Below are 25,966 nucleotides of genomic sequence, written 5' to 3'. Positions count from 1 at the left end.
TGTAGAGTTTGAGTTGTGCTCTGCTTTGTGGTAAGGGTTTGGAACTCATGGGAGGTCCAGCTCTGATGGAGAATGGTGGCGGGAGCAGTGGTTGGGATGGGTAAGCAGCAGCTGCTGGTGGGTTTGGGCTGTGCTGAGCTGTCTGTACCATCAGTGTGACCTGCAGCTGGACGTCCCCCTGCCTTGCCTTCAATGCTCAGCCCTGCTTGGACAGCCCTTGTGCCTTAGCAGGTGCCTTTGTGTTGGGGTGGAATTACGAAGCAATGGTTGCTGTTCTGGGCAGGTCTTGCTGAGTTGCATTGGTTCCCCAGGGTGTTAACAGCAGTGAAAGCTAAAGCTTCTGTCACTGCTGGTCTAATGCAACAGTTAAAGCTGTGTGCAGAGCTGTGCGGGCAATGCACCACGTTTTAGTTTTCAGTATGCAAAGGATATGACATCAGTGTTGCTGGCAATTTTGTGCATTTTCACATGGAAACAGTATTACTCCTTTGTTTGCCTTTGCCTACTCCAATTTCTTCAATTTTCCTGCTGGGTTTTTCTTACTGACATAATATGGCAAAGGATCTTGTAGGAATGATAAAACCGAGAAAAGAACAAAAAGCCACCGAAGCCCTTTGATGCTGATGGTGCTTGCAAAGATGAGTCTTCAGTGCATTTGTCACTGTTGATTTCACTGTTGGGGAAAGGAAAGATGTATAGTGGAAAGGACACTTGATTTCTCCTCTCCTAGTGCCAGATAGCAGCAGGAACACAGCCCTGTTTTGCCTTCAGCTCAGCGTGTCAAGTGGAGGAGGGAAGAAAAAGTCAACAGCTTTGAAATGTCGCCTGCTAATTAAGTATGTTATCATTTGGGTTATCGTAAAGCAAAAGTTTTTGGCTGCATGTACGACTCAGCCTACCCTTCCTATGGCTCTCCACGCTGTTCAGGTGCAAAAGTGGATTTTTACATTTTTTTTCCCACTTAGGAGGAATGTGAGCTTGCCTTTGCAAAGGAAAAGGTGTGATAGGCAGATTTTTCAAGGGTTTTTTTTTTGTTGTTCAGAACAGTGTGATATGAAGGGTTCTGCAGGGTACAAACTAATGTGCCCTTAGGGGAGCTTTCATTTGTCTTTTTTTGGTGGAAGATGCCACAGCAGGTACAAATCCACTTGCTTTTACTTAGCCTTGCCACTCCATGACAATAGCTGTGAAAAGCTCCCCTTCTGAATATACAAATCCTTTCTAGCTCAGTCTTCCTCCAGGATCCGAGCAGACCCCATGCTTGTTTAGGAATCAAGCAAAGGGGGATGGGAGTCTGGAGTGAGGTAACAGTGTTCTGAAGGTATAATATCTTGGGTCTGTTCTGCTATTTTCATCTGCATGAACTTTGCTTTAGAAGGCGGATGGTATGCAGAAGCCGGGGGGAGAGAGCTGGCGTGCACGTTGCAGCTTCTGGCTGCATGCTGAGATCTGAGTGCTGGGTTCAGAAAGCAGCTGCCCGGTGCGGGGGCCTTTTGGCTTTAGAAGTTGGAGGATATGGGGATGAATGGGGGAAGGGTGGCAGGGAAAACATGCAGGGATTTGTCTATCTTCATTTTTCGGACAAATAACAAGGGCAGGGTTGGTCCAGTTTCTCCTGAACCCCGTGTCCTTCCTTACTCCATTCAACCAAGAGATGAAAATCTGTTTTCTTAGGTCATACTTCTCAGCTTTTGCCTTCTAATCCATTTTGCCTTTGCGTGATTAAGAATGTAGTTGCTCTTCCTGCATCACCGGTGGGCACTAGCTGCATCGATAGCAAACTTGAGTGGCTGCATGGATTTTGACAAACTTTGCATTTGTTCCACGTGACAGCATCTGCAGAAGATTGATCTCCAGGTACTGTGCTGGGAGCAGCGTTGCGGTTGCAGAGGTGGTGGTGGTCATGGCAAAGCACGCCTGTGGTAGAAGGGCATTCTCTAGGAAGCCTGTGAGCCCTCTGACAGTCAGCAGAACGCAGCATAAAGGGAGTGTTATTGATTGTTCTGTAGAGGCCAAGAACGCTGCCAAGCCCGCTGTAGCCTGATCTGAACCAGATCTAGTTGGCAGAGCTTCCTCTGTGCAGATCTATTAAGTTCCAGAGAGGCACAGATCTTATACAGTGCAGTAATAGAGCTGCAGGACGAGAGGAAAAAAAAAAAAGTACAGGTTTCCAGACAGTGTTATTACTTGAACTTTTTTTTTACTCTTACCAGATGTCTTCACTAATGGGCTTTTTTGTTAATTTAGCTTTGATGAGGTAGCACTGGTTACAGTGTGATTTAAGCTTCGTGCTGCGGATGCTCAGGTTTGTGCCTAGCGGTGCTGTGCGCTGCTGCGGAGAGCTTGCAAACCTGGGTGACCTCACATTGGGCTGAAAGCTCTGCTCCTGCTGCAGCATGCAGTGCTGGTTGGTAACTGGGTTCTGCAGAAGGGGAGCAGCAGGACGAGGACCAGCAGGTCGGTCAGCAGCAGCCACCCATGGCTGTGTCCCTCCGCCCAGCACTGAGCGGCTGCTGGCGCTGCTAACGAGCTGCCTGCATCCGTGCCATGGGCTAATGCACCTTGCCCTGTGGTAGTAATAGCCGTGATAAATCTGCTCTCTAATCCTGTCCTGTTTAAACCTTTCTTGATATGAGTTTCCAGTGTTTGATAAATGAGCCCAGATTTCCTTTTTCAGGTTTTCCTTTTTTCCTCCGAGAGCCCAACCGGCAAATGGGTTTTAGCAGCATGCTTCTGATTTATCATGTTTCAACTTAATTTGGTGTCACATTTAAAATGCTAATGGGCTCCACTTTGAATCTGAGCATCAGAGAGGAACTCGCGGTGCTTTTAAAACAGAAAAATGGTGAATTTGCCTTATGAAAGAAAACATTATTATTTGTGATGCGGTTGCCCTTTGTGCCCGTGTGTTTACTTGATTGAAGCATCTTGACGGCGCTGCTTTCTCCTTGAAGCCTGATTTGAATGGAGCGTGCAGCTGGATTGCCCCAGGGCCTTGTAACAATTTATAGTCGGGATGGAAAGGCAGAAGTGCATAAAAAGACAGTTGTGAAGAGCCGCTAGTGCCCTGTAATAGAAAATCTGTGTATGATGACCTTGTCTGTGAGGGCCTCTGGGATCATTTTACTGTGATCCAAAGGGTTATAAAATGGAAAGGATTGCATCTCGCTGGGAATAGAGAGGGAAGAAGAAAAGAAATCTGTTTTTCTAAATTATGCGGTGTGTGCTTCCTCTCCTTTGTATTCTTCCTACACGCAGCCCCGTGTGTTAGCAGCACTTACAGCGGGGAGCTGCCGCTCTGTGTGCTTGTATGGGCGCCGGTGCTTTGAATGCAAATATCTGGGTGAGGATGCGGTAGCCACGGCGTTGATGTATTTAAAAGCCTGGCTCTGTTTGTAGATGAATTGATGTTCTGTTCCCCGACCACGGCTGAATTAATTTGCGGCTAATTTTTCCTGGCCGGTTACGAGGCGGCCTGACCTTTCCATTTCGGCGTGGAAAGAAATGCTGATGAATGTCGATTCTGCCTTCTCCAGATGGGTCTCCCCTTTGCAGCTGGGACGGCTAAAAGGTGGCCTTTCTCCCCCAGCTCCCATCCCGCGCTCACCCCGGGCCCTGCAGGACGCCGGGCTGTGCGCCGCCGAGGGGCGGACGGACGGGTGAGATGTTTGAAGGAGCACTGAATTATTTAAGCTCCAGAATTTAGACTGCAAATGAGATTGGCTGTTACATCTAATGTGGAGCAGATTGAAATGCTGCTGTGATTACAGAGGGGCACGCGTGGGGCAGGAGATTAGTATGAAAATGTGGGCGTGGGGGGCTCGGAGGGGAGCGGCGAGGAATGATGGAGAATCAGAGGTGACAGTTTAAGGATTGCATGGCAGGAGCTGCACGGTGATTAAATTCACTGATGCTGTCATTGAGCTGTAAGGCTGAAGATAACATTCTCTCCCTGTGCTGAAAACAAGAATCAATACAAACTCCTTGACAGAAGCTAAATTATTAAATAGAGCCTTTCTTGCAATGTTTCATTATCTGGGATTTACCTCAGCTGGTGATTTGTCAGCGGAGCGGGGAGATTTGCTGGGCATTTTGTATTTAAATCATTCCAGATGCATATGAATCCATTTTGATAATTCCCTTCCCTTTTAAAATGCTTCTTGATAGATTTGTGATTCGCTTTCGCCCAGATGACACCTGGAATTTCGGCACAGATTGGAGCTGTGCTGTGCAGTGGGGTGAGGGCTCCTCGTGTCCGTGTGTAGCATCAGGCTGTTCTGAAGCGCCGAATTGATTTGCTTGCCTTCGGTGTGTTAAATTAGCAAGCTGGTGGGAATGCTTCTCAGATGGGGCTGAGCTGTAGGAAGAAGAGCAAGGCTGCTCTGGCTTCGGGGGTTAATGTGCACTGAACTTGATAGAATAATAAAGCAGCATTCTTGCTCCTGTTTGCCTTCTGAAGGCAGGGCAGAGCCTGGATCTCCTGCAGGAGCTGAGCCAGCGTGTCTTGGGCTGCAGAGCTGCTCGCAGAGCTGTGCCGTGCTGGCAGCCATCTCCATCTCCATCCATGGCGTTGTATTGTCAAGTCAAGAGTGCTGAGGATTTCTGGGGCTTTTTTGTTGTTTTTTTCCTGCGTAGGTTTCACAGTGCAGGGCCCCATTGCAGCCAAATCCATTTCCTTATGAAGCAGTGTCCCGTGTCACAGCATCATCATCGCCCTTTGGAAAGGGAGACAGCGTTCACATTTGGGGTTTCAGACAGATGGGAACATTGTTGAGAACAAGGATTAAACAGCTGGGAGCGAAGACTGTCTGTACGTGATTTTAGGGCTCCCATCCAGCTCTTCCACCATTCCCCTCCATCTGCCCACGATCCGTACAACTGAGATGCAGGCCGTACCATTTATGGGTTACATATGGGAAAAGATAATCCTGGAGAGTAATCCGTGGTGCATTTTTTCATGCACTCACCCTGCATGTTCTGCACCAGCGGGCAGCCGATGGCAGAGGCTCCGGGTTCCCCCAGGGGGAGAACGTGGTGGGCTCAGAGCAAACCAATGGTGCAGTGGATTGCTGCCTGTCAGGGTGAAGCTGTTGGCTTTTGAGAGCTGACTCCCGTGTAGAACAGGAAGGGCAATTGTGAGAACAGCAGGGACAAAAGCAGGATTGAATGTGGAATGCCATGCTCGTCTCGCAAAATTGCTACTGTTATTTCTCCTAATTTAAAAGTAGAAAGGGAAGAAGGAAGGAACGATTGAAATAAATCCCATTAGTGCTCCCCGTGTCCCCATTCCCTACAACACCGTGCATCGTGTGAAAGCAGCGGCTTGGCTGGAGGTGGGAGGATAGAAGTGGTTCCTCTGTGCACCTGACTTGCCCATGCTTTCAGATTGAGGTATTTCTCACAGTGGTGCAGTCCTCAGCACCTTCTGCTTTTGCACTGTGTAGTTCCCTTGTAGCAGAGTGAAGCTTATTTCCTACACCTGAGAGTGAGATAATCGTCTGCTAAATAAATCAGCAGTTGTCATCTTAAAACACGGAGAGAGAAAAAACGTTATTTTTTTTTTTTTAAATATGCATTAAATGGTTCATTTGCTGCTTTACGTGGAGCAGGAGAAGATGGAGCTCGAACAAATTTAGCCGTGTCCTCTGGTGTTGAATAGTGAGGGCATCTGTCATGTTTAATAACGCTTCTGACCTTTAGGATTATCGCAGCTGGAAATTTTCTCTCTGGTCATTTGGGGCTACTCGAGCACTGTCAGCTTTCCGTGTCCCTGCTCAGTCTCCAAAGATACACTGTTATGCTTCATGAGCCCGTGAAGATAATTCATTAAGGAAATTTGTTTTCCCACTTTCAAAATGGTTTTCCGTAGGGAAAGGGAGATGTCACCGTGATGGCTACATCTTAGTGCGTCCCATCCCTCTCTGCTTGTTTGACTATTGCTGGGAGACACCAGAGGTCACTTGGCTGCGTGTTCCCCTCCAGCCCTGGGTAGCACAGCCGTGTGTCTGTGGGTCGGTGCCCATAAGGATCTGGTGGTGGTGGTCCCTCTGCTGGGCGTTGCTTGGCAGCAGGTATGCATTGGGCCCCTGCTCTGTGTTCCCCAGTGCCTGCTTCCTTCCCATCGCTGCCGAGGGGCTGTTCTCAGGCACTGCCCCGCTCTTGCTGTGTGATTGTTGTGCAGAGCGAGCCTCTTCCCGAAGGCAGTGATTATTTGGGCTGTTCTCTGTAGATTTAAGGTTGGCACGCCGCGCTGTGTCGCAGGGTGTTGATTTAGGACGGTTAGAAAACACTGGGGAAGGTCTTCAGATGGGCCTGCATCAGGCTGCTGCTGAGAGGTGTTGAAATGCTGGCACAGAGGAGGGGGAACAGCAGAGATGCTCTCTGTGTAGCCGCTCTAGGTGGCAGGAGGCAGCAGCTCTCCTCCCGTGTGCAGCTCCTGGTGAGATGCACCATGTCAGCTCTGCCTGGTGACCATGAGAAATTCTACCTGGGGCCTTTGTGGAGGGCATAAGTGGGGTGTAGGGGATGGCTGCCTGACCGCACAGCCTGAAGTGCTCGCGTGTTGCAGAAATGAGATAACCCGATCTTCTCCCAGCCTGGGACTTGGAGCAAGGAAGAGGAAGGCATGTGATGGATGTGCGTTTTTTGACTCTGTAGTCACTGAACGCCAATCCATGGAGAATTTGAACTTGTAATTTTGATTAAAATGATTGATTTTTAAATCAGTCTGCATTCGTTTTGGGCCATTGGAGGGTATTTAAAAGGGAAAAAACCTCTTAATTAAATTAGTAGCACATAAGTATTCTGCTCTGCTGTCGAAGTGGAACTTCTGGTTTGTTTTGCTGTTCTTTTTTTAACCCATTTCCTTCAAGGTCCTGTTTAATTGGCACAATTTAAAGTTAAAAGCAATGCAGAAAAAAATAACAACCACAAAAAAGTTGTTCCGTGCTGAGTAAATCTGAGTTCTTTCCTTTTGGAAGATACACAGGCTGTGTTGTTCTGTAAAGCTTCTCTTAATCCCTGCACCTGGAGGTACTGTTGGTACACCCAAGGGACGCTGTGCAAAACAAACAGTGTTTTCCTTTTAGTTGGAGAACTTCCTTTTTCAAGTAGTAAAGTGCTGATTGTAATTACAGCATCAAAGAAAGCAGAAACCTGTCTAAATATAAGGGCTGTCTGTAGAGGTAAGGCATCGTGAGAGCTGTAAGTGATGTTATGCTCAGTAGCTGTCTGCAGGAGCATGAAGTGCACCCTGATGTCCTAGAGCTGTCTGGAGGTTCTTGGAGCTCGCAGGACGAGGTGACAGGTGTCAGCCACTCCAGGAGGAAACCCCGTGTCCTGATCTCAGTGTGTGCGTGGGATCCTTGCTGGAAGCAACCAACAGGAGCAGCACAGCAGGCTGTGTTCTGAGGTGCTGTAAGTGAGACCTGACTAGCAGCTGTAAGGAGGCTTGTTCTGTTTACAGATCCTTTTCTATAAGACACATCAGTAGGGCTGTTGAACTTCAGGGTCTTGCTCTTGGAACACTTGCAGCGCAGTATTTGTGCAGTGTTGTTTGCTCTCTTTTACAGTTAAGGTTTCCATGAAGTGGATTCATTACTAGTCACAGCCAGCGTGAGGGTTTTGGCAGGTCAAATAATGAATTTAGTTCCTCGCAACGCTGAATTTTAAAGGTGCTGTTGCTGGCAATGTCTCATACTGATGACTGGGGGAGGAAATGATCCATCCCTTCTGCTGTGACTTGCAGTCACAATGCCAGTGGATGTCTGATTCAGATGAACTTTGCTCAAATAGCTTAGTAACACCCAAGTGCTTGCATTATAGTGAGTGTGAACCTCTTAGGAAGTCTGCATCCTGTGTGCATGAGTTAGTGTAACGTGTGAAGCACTTGGAGGATCTAAGAAATGCTAGAGCAGCTCTATCTGCTGCATAAATCATAGGCAGCTTCATGGGTGGAAAGTGTCTTGGTTAGAGTGAGGCCACTTGCACCAGTAGAACAGTATGGTAAGAACAACAATTAATGTGGCACTTGTGTGTTTGCATGCAGGAGGGGATGGTGAAGGTGAGGTTTACCCAAGACCTTGCACCTAAGCAAGAGGGTGGAACAGTAATGCTCAAGAGAGAGGAATTGCAGCTGTTTACACTCTACTGCCTGCAAACCCATCTGAAATATTTGATTTATAGAAAGAATCAAGTAATTAAGATAAAAGAATATACACGATTCACTACTATGAAATATTAAGACGTAATTTATGCTCTGTATCTGCTGCAGTTATGATTAGTGACCTAAGGCTGTTGAACTTCCTCTTTATGGATTGCCAAAATGCTGTGACAATTTTCAAGGGAATTACTCTCTTTGAGTTTAAAGAGATGAAAATGGGCTTGCTAACAAGGACCAGCTTCAGAATCTGCTTTCATATTCTTCATGTTTAAGGGAAAAAAAAAAAAGGAAAAGGGAAGAAACAGGCAATTAGGTCCTTTAGGTGCTTTGATATGTCTGAACCTTAGGACCTAGCAAGGCAGAGAGAAGGTGCACGATATGTAATAGCACACAATGTGTGCAGTGCATAGCAAGGAGCCCGCAGGAAGGCATTCCCTTGGTGCTGAAAAGCATGTCTGGTGCTGAAAAGAGTGAGACCTGTTTTCTTGCAAAGAAGCTATTATTCAAGGTGTTGCTGTTCTGGCCCTGATGGGTTGTAATGTTTTGCATATTTGTATTGCAGAATTGCTCGTAAGCGTAGGGATTCTTGCTCCCAGTGCTGTGCTTATGATCAAAGGATATTATTATGGGCTGTGGAGACTGTGATCGAGTGCTTCCCTGCATTAGTTATGGCAAATTGTAAGGAAATCTTTCAGAATGGTATCCTGTATTCAGATGCTGTTTGTGTGCTTTCCTGAGCCCACAGAGCATCCTTCCAGTGTAAGCTGTTGGATTTGGGAAGCACTTTGAGCCTCGAAGCAAAAAACCTTTGTGCCCCAAAGTGCAGAATTGCACGAGCTGTGGTGAAATACCACTGTGAATCTTTCATCTGCCCACTGCAGCTGTCCTGGTTCCCCGTGGTCTTGCAGCAGAACACACTGCTTGGTGCAGCTGTGTGCGTCACCTGCACCCAGTCAGGGCATCCCATTGCTCCCATGGCTGGGCAGGAGCTCAGCTTGGTGCTGGGCATATGCCTTTTGGTGCTGGGTGCATTGAAGCGATTCTGCCACGGGTGCTGTTTGTCACCAAAGATGGTGGACCAGGAAAACAAGCAGCTGAGGGAGTCTCTGGAGCATGCTCACACGTGAAATATGCAAACTGCGTAGTAAATATTTAAATTTGAGCTAATATTGCACCATATTAAAGATCCATTTGTTACCGTGCTCATTGAAAATCACTTGTAGGGACGGGTGCTGTAGTTCACAGTAATGTAAGTGTTGGAAAATGGCTTGTCACAGTGTAGCCGGAGCCAAGGCATGAATATTTTATTTCTCTTTGCCGAGGTAAGGAGCGCTCAGGTGGCTGCAGGCCTTCTAGGTCAGGCTCTGGGTGAGCAGGGGCTTTCCTTTCCCTCTCTTTGCAGGTAGCACAGGAGGCCCCAACAGCGCTCCTGCAGATCTCTGAGCCTTCGAGCGTGTGGCGTGTGCCCTGTTACGTGGTACAAGCAAATAAGTACAAAGCAGGGAGGTGAAATGGCCAAAACAGAGGGCAGTTGCGCAGGTTTCTCGAATATATTCTTTAATATTGTTTTTAAACAGGATTTGCCCTCTAATGTATGTGTCAAAGAGGGGGAGGGCACCCAGTTTTACCATATGATCTTGGGTTCCTTTTGCAGGTGAGACTCCTGTTATGCAATTGGAAGAGCTGAGCTGTGGTGCCTTTTCGAGACGATTTTGTGAGGCATGCTGAGAAAATTGTGTTTGATAAAAGGAAAGTGATCTAAATGATGAGCCATCTCCAAAACAGCCAAATAAGGCTTTATGTACATTTCCTTAATAAGTTTTAGTAATAGCTGGTAAGGGTGGTTTATTTGCTTTTATGTGACTTTTCTTTTTGTAAACTACTCTGCCAGTTTCTACAATTGTAGGTAATGCTGTGCACAGAATTCTTTACCAGGTGTCCTGTTGTTTTCAGTGTCATTTCTTAACAGAAGTGGGCCGGGCTGATACGCTTCATATAAATCCTTGTGCCTAGGAAAATGGGAGAGGTGTGAACTTCCAATAACAATACGTGCTGATTTCTGAGTCGAGGGTATTTGGGTCTGAGGAAGATGGGTTCTGTCTGATGGCTCTGGTACAAATTGGTTTGAGTTCTGTAGGTGGAAGGAATGGTTTATGGAACTGCTAGTAGTTCTCAAAGCACTTCCCTTCTGAAATAGTACCTCGGCTGTTTTAAAAAGGAAGCTGTTAGCAGCTTTGGTTGTTACAGTGCTCTACAGATTATATTGCCCAAGACGAATTATTAGCTTTAGAATAGTTTATTAGCTTGGCTGTCTGCGTTCACTTTAATCTTAGCTCAAATGAGGGTGCAGATGGTGTCTCTGCTATGCGTACGGTGTGTTTAAAGAGAAGTCTCTTATTTCAGCTAACTCCTATCTTGGTTCATCTGTCTGTCTGGTCACATGTGACTTTGAGCACCTGAGGAAAGGTTTTCAGCTTTGTATCCCTCTCCCAACTTTTCCTTTGAGCATTTTCCTCTCATAGCAGGTAAACACATCCATTTGTCCTCTGGTGTGGTTATGTCTGATTTTAGCATTTTCAATATCGAGCTATTTCCAGATGAATGGAGGGCATCTTTCCAATCTGCTGGTTTAGATTAGATTGTAGCCTGTGGATCTGGCTTGGGGTGTATTTATTTAGTACTGATTTACATACAAATACAAAGAAAAAAATATGATGTCCTGTGTTGCTAAAGCTAGGTACTGATAGAGTGGCAGATAGCAGCTGTCTATTGTAGCTCCCTGGCAGAGTGGTACAGTCATATCTTCTGCAGTATGAACATCTTTTAAGGCTGCTGTTCTTCTCTCCTGAATGGCTTCTCTGGTTTATTTCACAGTCATTCCTGACAGTGTGATTTTCATTAAGGTGATGGCGTGACCTTGTTTATCAGCCAATCTCTGAGCACACTAATACATGGAATGTGTGAAAAACTGTTTTTTTCCTGGTCTGAAATGTCAGCTTTTTCTAGAACAGCATATGTTAGGTGCGGTTTCCTGGGGGATGTAATGATTTAAGTAACTGACCATTTCATAAACAAATGTTTGCATCTTCCCAGAATCTGCAGAAGGAAACATTTACTTTTGTGCATTTATGTTCCAAACACGCTTTGCTTTTTCTCCTTAGCAGCATTTGATTGTGTGGTGAAATAGTCTTCACAAGATTCTGCTGATCAGCCCTTTTTTGCTGTGTTTTATATAATTTTAAAAGCCGGCTTGCTGCCATGGTGAGCTGGATTGCAGAGGTGCTTTAATGTTTCCTCTGTCATAACATTCCCCAGACAGCGAGGTGATATTTTAACAGCCCTGTGACTGTTCCAGCCCTGTGCTGGGTTTGTAGAGTAAACTGTCTTCTGATTGTTTTATCATTTCAGCTCTTGGTATCTCCTGGTTGAAAGGCAAACCCCTTAGAGAGGTGTTAAAGAAAATTTGGCCCCTTGATATTTAGAAGGTGAGAAATCTGTTTAAACTGTATATGATGACATCAAACAGTCCCACCGCTGCGTGGTGCTTCTTTTAATGGTAGTGATAGATGCTGCGGCTGGTGGCGCTCAGCAATTAGGTGTGAGCTATCCACTATCAATGACATTTAATGGCAAATGTCAGGCACGCTCTGAGTGCTATCTTCATTTCAATATTGCTTTTCTTTAGGATAATGCTTTTTAAAAAAAATCCTTAATGGCATTTAATTACCGCAGCATATATTCAACGATTAGTTAAATGCATTTGTAATGCCATTAGTTGTCAGGTAACTGTTTGCTTGTTATGCCTGACACAGAGTATTTGATGTACGACTTGCTGTGCAGCAGTGGCAATGCTAACAGGGCTTTGTGGTAAGGAGGGTTGCCATCAATCCACTGCCAGATCTGCTGCAAGGAGCACACTGTCATCAGAGAGGGCTTTGTGGAAGCAGCAAACAGACGCTGCTATCAAAACCTGTGCTTACTGCTTTCTGCAGTGGCTGCTTTTTATTATGGCCTATTAATGAATCACACCCCTGTTTGTAGCTTTTTTTTTGTTTGTTTGTTTTTGGCATGGAGTTCTCATGGTGTGTGTAGAATTAACAGCTGAGATGTGTTCAGTATGAGCGTGGTAAGATGTTCTGTGGGCGTGCAGGCCTAGCAGGCCCAGGAGGAGGCCCAGCAGGCCTGGAGCAGGCCGGAGACAGAGGCCCAACAGGCCGGGAGCAGACCAGGGAGGCCTAGCAGGCCCAGCAGGCCCAACAGGTCTCCTCTGCGTTCCAGGAGCTCAGTGCTGTGCTGTGCCACACGGCTCCATGATTGCTCCAGGTTCATCCCCCACAGCCTTCACAAACCACATGCGCAGTTGGCTGACCAGGACTCACTGGCATAGACAGCCACTCCTTTCCCTCACAAAGGAGCGATCAGTGTGGGGAGGAAGTGTTTTGAACCAAAGAAGCTTTTATAAGGGGGAAAAACCGTGTGGACACGCCGCCATCCAGCCCTGGCAGGCTGTTTGTGGGGAGCTTTGCTGTAACAGGGCGGTTACTGATGCCTCTGCTCAGCTCGTCTGACACCATGAACCACAGATGGGATTCAGAGAACATAAAAGGGAAACGGAGCAGAAAGATACCACAAAGGGATTAAATGAGGTAGTAAGCAGTGACCCAGAACCTTCACGGAAGATCTTATGATAGTTTTATTTTAAGCATGTCAATTTCTAAGTGTAACTGCTTTTTTCCCACAAGATGAAATTATCTTTCCTCAGTTAGAATTGCTCTGAGGTTTTAATGGTGGTGGTGTCCATAAGTGCCTTCTGTTTACATGTAAACAGGAAACTTGCTAGGTCTTGCCACAGTCAGCAGCTTTGTTTCCAGTAAAGCATGAAAGTTTGTGGATGAAATACTGCAGATTATTTAAGATGCACAAATGGCTTGTGGTCGTTACCTGAGATGAGTCATGTTCTTTTCTCCTTGAAAACCTGGATGAGGCAGTTTGGTTTTCTGGATTGTTCAGCTCTTGAAAGCCTATGGAAAAAATACATATTTAATAGTATGTATTTAATCCCTGATACTTGATGTGTTAGGGAATGTAGGCGTGCTGGTTTCTGGTCCTCTGTTTTGGCCACCAGCTGGAAGAAGGGATGGTGGTATTAATATTGAAGAAATGCAGGTGCAAATTAAGGTTCTTGTTTGGGCCCCTCTGGCCATCTGGTCCCAGTTTTCAGGTACCCACAGTCTCATTTTGGCCAATTCTGGTTTGCATGTGTTAGTATATAACTGCACAGACTGTTTTCACACATGGTAACCTATGTTGTTCTGAAGGTAATTAGCTAACATGGATCAATAACTTACACGGTTGATTTTTGGCATATTTCTCTTTGGTCTTGGTAGACAGCAAGGTGCTTTGTTTTATTTTAATGGCCCTGTACCTTTAAGAAGTGTTATCAGAGAGTATGATTTTAGATGGTTACCTATTCTTTAACCACATTTCAAATAGTGAAGTGTAAGCACACTGTTTCCGTTTGCTGTTTCAGACTTGTTTTTTTGCTATTTTTCCAAGATTCACGCAGACAGGCATAACTTTTACTTGGCTCATGGCACGTCTCTTATTAGAGCTATTGTTCTGCTTGGGCTTTGGTCCTGGCAAGGAACAGCAATTTGCCTCATGGTATTTTCATCTGTTCCTTGTTCCCTTTTCATATGGTACCTAATCCACAGATGGCTATCCTGTTGTTTTCATTCAGCGTGATCGATGTCAGCCCCAGTGTTGCTGACATGCCCCCATTGGCATCCATTTGTAAGCAGATGATTACAGGACATTGTTTTCAAAATGGGGAGAAAATAATTAGCAGGAGAAACGGTGGAGGTACGTGGAGGATGATGCTCTCCAGGTCTGCTTCTGGCTCTTGGAGCGTGAAGTTCTTATCGATAGATTAGAGAGGGTTATCTTAGGGAAGTGCAATGTTAGGAGTTCACGGCTTTTCCTTTGTGGTTCTGTTTCTATCAGGGTGATTTTGGGTACCTGGGCAGCTGCCCAGCAGGCGGGTGCCTGGGGTTTGCACAGGGCCGTGTGCTGACTTTGTGGCCAGGGTTGTCTGAAGAAGCTGGAGCCACGTTTTGCATGATGCCGGTTATGTTCTGGTTTAGTATTAGCTCTGTATTGGCTCTTGGGTGACTGGGGGTTGCTTTTTGGCTTAATTGTTTCAGGATGCTTTGGACGTCTGGAAAGCAGAAATAGTGGGGGAAGGGATGGTTAATGAGTGGCACTAAATAAAATTGAGAGATTGGTAACTTCAATTCTGTATTGTTTTTTTTTTTGGTTAAAGTTTTGGGTGGAGGGGAAGCAGGGCTGTGACAAGCAGACAGAAGAGGGAAGAGGAAATGCTTTCAGAGAGCTCAATTTGCTGAGCTTTGTCTTAAAAGCACATCTAGCTGAAGCGCCGTGAAATGCCGTGCTGACCTAGATCCTTAGGAGACAGATTTCACCGCTTAACTCACTAAGGCCACTGCCATCTTCCAGTGCTATTTGTCAGGCTACTTCTGATGGGTCTTTCTCATCTTCTCCTGTCTGTCGTCGATGCCCTGGCATTCCTGCCTTGTGACTGCTATAGCCAACCCGCCAGAACCTGTCGTATCACAGCGAGTTGTGATGGTATGCTTCTTTTGAAGGCTGTAGCTTTTTTTTTTAAGACAGTCTAGCAACTATAATGCCAAGCCGCCCACACTAGGAGACAACATATGGAGGCTCCCGTGAATTAGCATGCGGCTAAGTAACACATCACCTGGTGTTTTCACAAAGGCTCCAGCCCTGGTGGCTGGGTGTGGAGGGTCTGGCCACACGTCCACCTCCCTGCAGGGCACTAAGCACAGCCTCGCAGGCTGTTATGAGTTATGTTTTAAGGCTGCTTTTGGCTTTACAAAAAGAAGTCCCTGCTTTGCTATTGTAAAAAGATGTAGGCATGATAATGGCTGGTTTGTACTTAGATGTGTGCGTTAGGTATACATGCAGACTGAGATTTACAGGTGTGCATCTGGGACCTGTCTGCTCCCCCCCCCCGCCCCTCTCCTTCTGCAGGAATCACCTGCCTACAAATAACCTGTCCATACTGCTTTACATGATTGCAAACAGTTCTGCTTCAAACTTGATAGACTAAATAGCATTCCCAGGATAACAGGGCGGCTTGGAGCCTCAGGCCTGTGTTCTCTGCTGCAGGGCTGCATGTGCAGTACACAGCCGAGTGGAACAGACGGGATTCAGGGGAGGAGAGCGTGAGACCTGTTCTCCATCTCACAGTTATTTGTACACAAGACTGGATTAATTTCCAGAGTGCTGGGGTGACTTCATGAATCCTAGAAGCTGTTTTGTCTGTCCAACCTGTGAATAAAAGAGACAGGAGAGAAATTCCTGCTGTAAACAATAGCAAAATGTCAGGAGCAAGACATTGTGGGGAAAAAAATCCTATATTGTTTTGTCAATAAATTATTCTTTCTCCTGCATAGATCACAGAAATGGGACCTTACCCTGGAAACAGCAATATTTGATACCCCAGGCAGCTTATTCTCAGCTCACACTTCACTGAATACACTGATCGATTATCCGCGGCTTAACCAAGCCTTCTCATTTCCTGCCTGCCATTACTGTGCTCAATCAAGCCGACGTGCTTTGTGGCCTGCCTTGTGCACAGAGATAAGCCATCAAGGCATGTTTCTATTAGAAAAGCTCTTGTAGATGGAATAGTCATTAGATAACACTCAGGGGTTTAAAGGTTGCGGGGCTTTGTGTTGGTTCAGGTTAAGAGGGCAGGAACGGAGCGGGGCTGCCTTCTGGGGTCCCCTTGTTTGGGGGATGGAGGAGTGTGTTGCTGTGCTTAGTGCTCCTATTCAGCATTTGTTTCTTGCAGCATGTTGGCAGCACTCGCTTTTTGACATTACTACTGTGCTCGCAAGGAGTAATTGAGATAGCTGTTAATATGCATGCATCTAAATTAAATAATCAAGCTGCAAAAATAACATTCATCTGTAGTAATGACCTTTGTATTTCCAAGCTGAATTTCCTTGGCTTACAAACAGCTGTTCAGGATTCTTATTATTTAATTAGAAAGCAGCCTAGAAGAAGATATCCTGAGAACGTGGAATTACACATGCTGTGGCAGAGTGGGGAGGAAAGGGATCCTTGTATTTCTGTAGCTCCTCATTGCCCAGCGTTCTCATCTCTGTTCCCTCGCCCTCTCTGCCCAGGGGATCTGGCACGACTGCTCCCCATTCCCCGCCACACACCCTCCTCTTGAAAATTAATAAATGTCAGAATGGAGTAAGTGTTGGAATACTTGTACAGCAGGAGCAGAAATGCAGGCAGTGATTCAGCAGGGATGGCTGCATGGGTCGATAAGTGGAAGAAGTTGAATTACAGTGGTATTGGAGCAGGCCAGTGCTGCGTCTTGGGGCGTAACTAGAGCTGGTTGGAGGGCAAACACTGTCCCAAAGGGAGTGAATTAATCTGCAGTGTTAAAAATGAATTAAATCGTCCATTTCAGCTGCTTTTGTGTGGGGTTCTATGAGAGCTCCTATACTACTACACGACACCTTTATTCTGAACAGTGAAGTTGCTGTTAAAATATTTAACGTCTATTACAATAACATGGAGACCCTGGGTAGCTCAGAATTAATCCTGTTTTTTTTTTTCTCATGTTAAAAAAATGGTTGTTGAAAACACGTTTGAAGGGAAAGATGTTCTTCTCCGTGTTTCCATTTTGCTGTTTGTTCCTTTGAAATAGCTCCTGCTCACCGGCCCCAGCGCGCCCATCTGTCAGCTCCAGCATTTGCTATATTGCTTCCAAAGCTAGTTGTGATTGAGCGTGGTAGCTAAATAGGGCAAGTAATGAAGGATGCTGCTCAAATCCCTCTGAGAGAATCTGCAGGACATCTGCGGCCGTTTGCACGCTTTGGTTACTCATAACGCCGGGGAGAGGACATGAGATCTCTTCAGATGTGAATTGCAATGTGTCAGAGCTCTGTTTTGAAGTGTTTTGTAAGAAAACCAGCACCTTGGAGGTGTTGCAAATGCTGTGGAAATCAGTGCATGTGTGGTTTTTAAGGGGGACCTGCACCATTTTGTTCCACTGCACGCCCTTAAAGGAGGCCTTGATTTGTAAATGGTTGAGCAGATGTTTGTGTGCTGGGATGCCTTAATCCATTTACAGGTTTGTCTTGATCTTGTTGCATGTCCAGAACCGGATCATACTTAAAACAGAAAAAGGGAGGTGGGAGGGAAGGGAGAAAGGCCCAAAGCAGCAGTGATAGAACCCCAGGTGAGTTCTGCAGCGAGAGGCACTACTTTCATTTAGGTTGGAGTTCTGTAGCACCAGGAATCTATTTTGGGCTGAAAGAGACACCAGAAAGCTCTTGCTGTTTGTGGTTTCTGCTGTTCCGGATTTGACGTGCAGCTGTCTGCAGTCTCGGTGTGTGATGGCATTCATAGCACAAACAGTCACACTTGGTGAGTGAGGGCCTGCCTGCTCGTTTGTGTGCACGTCCTTGTGGAGTAACCGCTCTGTCACAGGAGTTGGTGGCCTGACACCTCAGAGCAGTGCCCACAGGCCTCTGTGTGCCAAGGGAGGCTCAGGCTGTGGGTTCAAGAAGGCAGAACGATGCTTGTTGGCTAGGAGAGAACCCAGCAACAGTGAACTTTGTAGTCTCCCTTTGGCATGGCTGCATGTGCACGGGTGTTTGGGTCACTGCAGCGCTTCCCAGTGCCTGCTGTTGAAAGGCAATGGGCTGTAGTGGGGTGAATGGAAGCGTGGGGTCCTCCTGCTCAGTGTAAGCTGTCCCTGCCTACCCTGCTCTGTTCAACCTCAGTGTGCAGCAGGCAGCACCATTTCTACCTCCCATTCTTTGCCTGTTCGATTTCTTCTATGCATTAGACAAGTTTTTTTTGTCTTTGCCTGCAAATGTGCTGTTAAACACCCAGAAGTTCAGGTTTCCTCAGTGCAGCTGGTGTGATCTGGAGTGTTTTTGTGTCCTCAGTGCACAAAAGCACATGAGCTGGAGCAGTGCACTTTTGTCTGGCACAATGCTGCCACTAGCAGTTCTTGTGTGGCATTACACGTGCTTGTAATGAAAGGCTTCAAGGAATGTGGATGCAGTGGAAAGATTTTCGTGTTGTTTATTGAGTGTAATTGGTGGAAATTATTGCACTAACAAGGCTGATGTGGACAGGAGCGACAGTGAGAGCTTTCTGGCCCGGTAACCTATTAATGAACCATTAAATGGAGAGGTAGGTGTGAGAGTGGAGTGATGCAGAGAGCTGTGGCCCGGAGCACAGTGGTGGTGCAGCTCCTTTCCTTTGGGGATGCTCCTTTCCCCTTAGGCCTCCCTCTGACTCATTGTGTGTTTGGGAGTAGCAGGAAGACGTGACTACCGAGGGCACCAGAGACAAACTGAAGCAAACTGTCATAACTGGATCTAAACATTCCTTTGAAGTGGTATTTAGGCTTGCTTCCTCCTAAGAACAACAAACTGATTGCTGGTTGCTCAAAAGCAGAAGGTGCTCCTGGGAAAGATATGGTTTTAAGTAAATCTTCCTGTTGTCTTTCTGGTACCACTTACGTTATAGGCAGCCGGAGCCTGTAATTATTGGGGTTGAAGTACAGCATCCTGTTTCCTGTTCGTTGGTGCCTGGGAGTGTAATAAGGAACTTTTACGATGGTGTCTGAAGCCATCTGTCCCCAGTGTCTGTTGGTTGCAACTGTTAAGTATGGTGTCATTGAATTGTGCTGGTAGTGGTGTTCTTTGTCGGGCTGTATATCTGGCTGGTTTGTAGGAACGAGCTGACTGGGACTGTGCTGCGTGAGGCCACAAGTTCCAGCCTTTTATCTGATCCCTTCCTTTTCTTGTTTAGTTTTTGTGAATGTATCCACTGTATTTCTGGTCTGATACAGATACACAGCTGCGTGAGAATGGAGTAGATTCCTGTCTTCTGAAATTCAGTCTGTCATTAGCACATTGCCCCTGTTTCCTGGCCATAGAAATCTGCTTTCCTCCCTTTTGAGCCTCACCTCAGACTTCAGTGTGAAAAGAAATACTGTACTTTGGAAGACTTTGTCAGATGCAGCCTGATTTCCTTTTTAGTAATGCCTTTAGACCTTCTTTTTCAGAGTAAACGGGACCATCTCCTTATGAATGTCAAATGGTACTATCGCCAGTCTGAAGTCCCAGATTCAGTCTATCAGCATTTGGTTCAGGACAGACACAATGAGAATGGTAAGTTAGGCTCTCTAGAGTAAGGCCTTTACTTGTTCTCTGAATTTTAAGTTTTAACAGTCTGGAAAGCAATGATACTTTTGCATATGGATGTGAAGCAAAGACTGCTGACGAGGACAAGGCATTAGAAGATGGGTGATGGTGTTTACTTGCCTTGTTTGTTCCAACCAACGTAAGTCCTGTAACCATAGCTATAATCAGATGTGTTTCAGGTGTATTTAAATTGTACAGTCATATGCTAAAGTCTTAGAGAATAGAAAATGAAAACAGCATTGGATCCTTTGTAGCACCTTAGCTGAGTTTCCCTCTTTTCTCTTTGCAAAAACAATTGTGTTCTTTGGTTTAATAGCAGCAGGGGAGGAAACTTAAGTACATATTCCAGCATCGTGTACCTCTTGCCTCTAGGGGAGACATAACATTTCTACTGTAATTGGTGAATTTCCTTGAGGCAACAGTTAAGGTTCTGAAGGTACTCTTAGGTGAATAGTGATGACAAAATTGATGCTTAAAATGTGCAACACAGCATCTTTTTGCCACATAACAATATAAAACCGAGCATATCTTCTCCTTTCTGGAGGCATTAAGGATATTTGGCCCGTGCTTTAAGCAAAAGCTGCACGACCTACTCTTTTCTCACTAATTTCTTTAAAACTTTATACCTGGGGATCATAAACACATTGTCAAAAAGTGAACATAGCTTCCCTTCAGCAGTTCAGACACAGCAGGGAAATGGGCATGCAAAGATGGGTACCACGTTATTTCCCTACCTTGCAGGCTATGTAGAAAAAATGGAGTGTTTGCCAATATAACACTGAGGGATCTGTCTGAGGAGCATCCTCTGACTTTGAGCTGTAAGAAACACCTGCGTGATGGCAAAGGTGGATGCTTTCAGTTTGTAGCTGATGTGTTGGTGAGGCTTTTTGTTTTTGCTTTCTGGCAGACTCTGGACGAGAGCTTGTTATTACAGACCCAGTTATCAAGAACCGAGAGCTCTTCATTTCAGACTATGTCGACACTTACCACGCTGCTGCCCTCAGGTAAGCTGCAGAGGATGTGGTGCAGCATCTCTGAGCTGGATGAGAAAAACCTTACTGAGAGAGAGAGGTGCCCTTCCTGGTTTGGTTGGGGATCATTAGCATACTGCTCAGCTTTCTCCTCATCTCCTGCAGTAATTAACTTGTGCTATCTGTTCTCGTTCAAGAAGGAGCTGTAATTCTACAATCTCATTTTAATCCCAGTTAATCAATGTTGCTCAGAAGATATTGTTTCCCATCATTGCAAATTTAGATTATTGCCAGCTCCTGCAGAAATACTACCCTTCCCTCCTCCGTGTTTGATTTCACCATTAACAATAGCGTCTCTCTGGAAAGTGACTGTTAGCATGCAGCCCTGATAAATTGCATTAAAGACTTTAGCTCTGAGGCGCTTGTCATTGTCGAAGCTCAGCTGAGAGCTCCATTAAAAGCTGGCTGCACAGACAGGAGGTAATGGGCTCCTGCATTGTTCCCTGCACGCTCCCCTTCCCAGGGGGTTGCTGCCCTCTTTGCCCACTGAGAGCTGAACTGAAGTTGCTGACCTTTGGCAGAGCAGAGGGATGCATCATTACTTACTGTTTCCAAATAGGAATCGTGAGGCATTATTTTTAGCAGATTTTCAACTTGCCAAACGTGCATGGATATTGTCAGAATGCAAATTGAATAATCTCTCTGATAATAATGCTCAGATGGTGTTTCACCAGGACCATCTGGAGACATTTTCTTTGTTCAGAGTCACTTTGCTGAAGCTGCTAAAAGACAAACTTGCAGCAAATTCTCTTACAAGGGTGGGAAGAAATATTTGATTTGCATATTAGAGGATGTTTGATAAACTTGAAACGTTCCCGTGATGTGCTGTAATCCTCTGCGATGCCACAGCACAGTCCTTGTGTTGCAGAAGGCAGCCATCCTGTGTTAAATCGGTGGGCTTGGGAAGGAGTTAGCAGGAGGTGGGCTGGCCTGGAGGATCCAGCTTTGGGAATCTCATTGTCACTTAAATACAGAGAGACTGTGCTGTGCGTGGGGAATTTCCATGGGAATATTCTAGCTTCAGTTCTGTGTTCCTGTTCTTCTCTTGCTTAAAGAAAAAGGTACAGTGCCCCATGCATTTGTATACCAGGAAAACTTGGAAAATAACCTTTTCTTCTTCCTTTATGAAGACAGTGAAGGATGCTCTTCTGCATTTCCCGTTTTGTTAATTTTACAGGCTTGTAGATGGCATCTAAAGGTGCCGCTGCACCTCTGCAGGAGAAAGATTTACTTCTGTTGATTTTATTTAGCAAATTGTAATTAATGCTTGTAAGTAAGTTTTAGTGTACAAGGCACGTGAGGGTAATTGCACCCGGGGCTCTTACAGTTGGAGAGCATACAGCAGCAGAACGTACTGTGACGCCTGGAAGCAAGGTTAACTTGAAAGTCTAATTTATTTCCTATGAAATGAGATTATTTCTGTGCTCTCTGCAAACAAATGGTTCTGGTCGCACGATGAGTTGATGACAAACTAGGAAATAAAACCAGCAGCTATAACTTTCAGTCTTCTGTTCTAACCTGCAGAAACATAGAGCTAGAAGATATTAGTGGATCCCCTCTGGTAATATGTAGTATTAATTCTCTGAAATAGTGTCTTGCTTTCCTGAATGTAGATTATATAAGCTTATTTGGCCAACAGTTGTTATTGACTGTCAGGCAAGTTATTGGAAGGAAACTTGAACTTTACCTTTCACGTGAAATACCAAAACAAATACCCCTTACTAGGAGCAAACTGGGGGACTTAATTCAGGCATGAAGGATAAAATGAGTGCTAGTGACCAAGTTTGTTTCTCAGTGTTTCTCTGTGGGAGATCTCCATTATGGACCCTGCTAACATTCCACTCCAGCATGGCATGAGACATGCAGCATTCACTGTTGCTTTGCCCTTTGCCAGAAGGGCAAATGGCTGAGAATTACAGGCCATCCCAGGGACAGTGGTGCAGCCCCAGCTCTCGGGATAGCCATATGGATTCTGTCTTCCAGCTCCTGCTCACCTTGCTGGTCCTCCTGGTGTTTTTCCCTCACTTTCAGTACTTGAGGTTGTGCGGGAGAGTTTGTTTCAGAGCAATTTGCTGTTCTTGCTGTTCTGTGGTTTGCTTTCTGTACTTGAAAGGATCGAACCAATTCTGAAGTTGTCTGAAAATATTCTGAACTGGAAGTTTGTGTAGCTTTCTAAATAAAAGCCCAGCTTCCTAAGTCATACTACCCACTAATGTGGGTAGTAGAACTTTAGAAGCTTCCTTAAAGACCTAAAGAAGAAAGAAGCTGTAAAAAGACTGATTAAACATTAAAAAGAAGGCACTTTCATGATTGTGCTGCAAGGGCAGGCACTGTTTGCTTCTCTACCAGGTGGAGGTCTGACTCTTCAGGAGCGTGTTGGCTGAATGGGAATTAATAAGGGTTTGTGCTATGCAGTCTGACATGCTGTGTGGTCCTCCCTCGCCACCATGGGATGAAACTGCATGGGTCTTGTTAAACAGGCTTGTATCTAGATTTTGCACATGAGAACAGTGACTCACGCACAGATTACCCCGGTGTTTAATTAAAACAACTGTTATTGACAACAGAGCTCTAATACCATCTTCCCTCTTTCTTTCAGGGGAAAGTGTAACATCTCCCATTTCTCTGACATTTTTGCTGCTAGAGAGTTTAAAGCGAGAGTGGATTCATTTTTCTACATACTGGGCTATAATCCAGAGACAAGGTAAGAAAGTGACTTTTCAAGGCAACCTTTACCACACATTTGAGTCTGCAGGAACGGGAAACCTTTCAAAGGGGAGAAAAGCTGAAATCAGGCATGATGCTGATAGGAAGTTGGGGTAGAAGGGAATGTGAAGGAGAAGCTACCTGTTCCTGCTGGACGGGTGTCTGTTTTTATACCTATATAATTTAATATATATTAAAAAACTATATGTACGTGTGTATATATATAAATAGTGCCTGATAAACACTGAAGTACCCAATTTAGATCTGTGGATTTATTTTTAGAGGGTGCAAGCATTAGCAGGAATTGTTAGGTATCTTGTTGAGTAAGTGCCCATTGTGGAAAATGCTTGTAAGATACATATGCATCTTGTAGTAAGCAGTGCTGAAGCTTTCACTTCTAAGAAACCGTATTTGAGAGTTTTTAAATGTGGAAGATGTGCTTTTACCTGTAGATGCCCCTATGGGGTCCCTTACCAGTAGCTACTTGATGCTTTGCCGACCTTGAGAGAAGCTGAGATAGAGAGGGAACTTTTCTAGCAATTAAAGCCTATGTGAAGGAGGGGTGTGTTCAGCACATTCTTCTGGTCCATGGAGTCCTTGGAATCTTCCTGGGTGTTGTCCAAGCTGCCTTTATCAGCTAGGTTCACACCTTCCTTATCTTCAAGTCCGGATGCTTAGCTCATTTTCATCTACTTCGTTCTGTGAACCCAGAGCAGCCTTACAAGCCCTGTCCTAAGGAGTCTCCTATCTAGGGATATTTTTCTGTGAGTGCTTGCCTGTAAGATTGATGGAGCTTGGTGGGGACTGTGCTGGCTGAATGTAGTATAGTTTCAACACAGAAAACACAATTACCTTGTGGACCTCTATTTCTAGTGATATTGTCGAGAACAACAATTACTTTAATTAGATAGGCATACAAATAATAAATAAATGCATTGTTACACCGTAGATGAACAATTTTAATGGAATGTGAATCCTCTTGCTTCAGGGCATAGCCTGCCACTAACTGCTTGCAGTTGTGAAGAAACTCCGTGTGTGTTATTACATAATTGCCTATTTGTGAGGTTTCCTGCACTTCACTCTGAAGTGTCTTAAGCTGTTGGTATGTCTGAGGCAGGATATCGGATTAAGTACACTCCTTTAATTGATTCAGTCTATGTTGATAGCAGGTTTTGTCAGTATAGGTCCCTAGGAGGCAATCTTGCTAGTGTATGCTGCTGAGCTCTGGGGAGAAAAAAGCACTATCAAGTCTGCTGATATCTTACAATATATTATGTTAAATTGCTTTTGTTAATGCCATTTGTGTGTTTTCTTGGGGAAGTCCAAGACGACCAGGCACGCACCAAGTTTGTTGTGGTACATCTCTGATGCTCGGCTGCACACCTGACCCCTACTTTAACTGCAGCACTTTTCAGTGCATTTTGATTTTGAGGTAGAGAACAGTGAATGAACTATTTGTGCTGCTGTTGGAGTTTGCTATTTAAGAATTTTGTGCCAGAGCTGTCAGGAAGGTCTGAGTTCATTTTATGTGGAAATAGCTGTTAATTCTTCTGAGTATTTCTACATGGAGAATGTCTGAGATTGAAGGGTTCCGTGAAGTGACAAAGCATTGCATGTAGTGCCCAGCTGATTACTGAGAGCAGCCAGCTCTGTGTCTTTCCTTTGCTTGCAGCCATACCGTATTCATTTAAGCTTGTTTTGTCTTGGGCTTGGGACGGTCAGATTGAGTTTGGGCTGCTTTGGCCCATGTTGAACTGTTTGCTACTGCATTACAACATGTCCTTCTTTACTGGTACCTTCTTCTAGCTGTATTTGGCTTGTGGAAGTGGAAGTATCCTACCATGTCAACAAAACTTTGTCTTGAACTTGATTTGACTTTCTCCTCTGGTGTTTTATGTCACATGGAAAGCGTGGAAGACTCCTTCTGTGGCTTGAAGCACGGATGTGTTACAGGTACAGCTCAGGATGTGGCCATGAATCCTGCCTGGCTGGACTGTAGCAGTGAGGGGTAGGATATGCTCTTAGCCTGAGCTGCCTTGAGTTGTGGATTGCATTACAAAGTTGTGTTTCCCTTTGAGTGCTTTCAGCTTGTATTCCACATAAGGTGCTGATGTTTTTGCAGATGTCCCAAGGCCTGGATGTGAAGGAAGCCCTGTGTGTCTGCAGGTAACTTTTCTTCACAGGCAATGGGAAGCTGGTTTTGTGCTATGGATTTTCATGAAAGGTTATACTCTTCCTTTCAGTAATCCTCACGTCAGTGAGAAAAGTCTGATAGTTGAGTATAAAAGTCAAAATGAGTGGCGACACCTTGAGCTGAGTGTTAATCAGCTTGCAGGCAGGTGTGAACTGCGTTCATGGCTCTCCATTGTGCAGTATCCCCTCTGTAGGGGCAACCAGCTGGGAAAGAACATTCTTTTTACACTCAGTACTTTAAAATAATTTGTTTGCTAGACAAGGGGGGTATTAGAGAAGGGAGCTGAGTGAGAGGACCTATAAATCTGTTTACTTCCTTCCTTGTCTGCAAGGAGAATTCTATTAGAAGTCTGAATCAAGTTTTTGTTCCTTCTCCTGTCAACGGGAAACACGGCGGATGAAATACAAGTTTCAGGCCTAGGAACAGATAAGAAAGTAAGATAATAAGATAACAAGAAAATAAGAAAGTTTCCTGTCTTAAGAAGTCAGGAAGCCAGCATGGAGTTGTGTGCTAAATGCCCTCCTTTAGGAAGTCATTGGAGTTCAAGAAGAAACTTACATCTACAACCAAAATGTGAACAGGGGCT

General features: G+C 45.2%; 1 protein-coding gene across 9 annotated transcripts in view; it reads left to right on the top strand.

Annotated features, from left to right (window-relative positions):
• RERE (arginine-glutamic acid dipeptide repeats) overlaps positions 1-25,966 on the top strand; it is a 168,116-nt gene that overhangs the window by 60,981 nt on the left and 81,169 nt on the right. For all 9 annotated transcript variants that reach the window (XM_015297140.4, XM_046903256.1, XM_040651326.2 and 6 more), the window contains 3 exons: positions 19,311-19,416; positions 20,357-20,453; positions 23,080-23,184. In XM_015297140.4, coding sequence (XP_015152626.1) covers positions 19,311-19,416; positions 20,357-20,453; positions 23,080-23,184 — 308 coding nt within the window. The remainder of the gene's footprint in view (positions 1-19,310; positions 19,417-20,356; positions 20,454-23,079; positions 23,185-25,966) is intronic.

This window comes from Gallus gallus, chromosome 21 (assembly GCF_016699485.2).
Source record: "Gallus gallus isolate bGalGal1 chromosome 21, bGalGal1.mat.broiler.GRCg7b, whole genome shotgun sequence".
NCBI lineage: Eukaryota > Metazoa > Chordata > Aves > Galliformes > Phasianidae > Gallus > Gallus gallus.
Note: the sequence above shows the minus strand (reverse complement) of the source record. Positions and strands in the feature narration are given on the sequence as shown.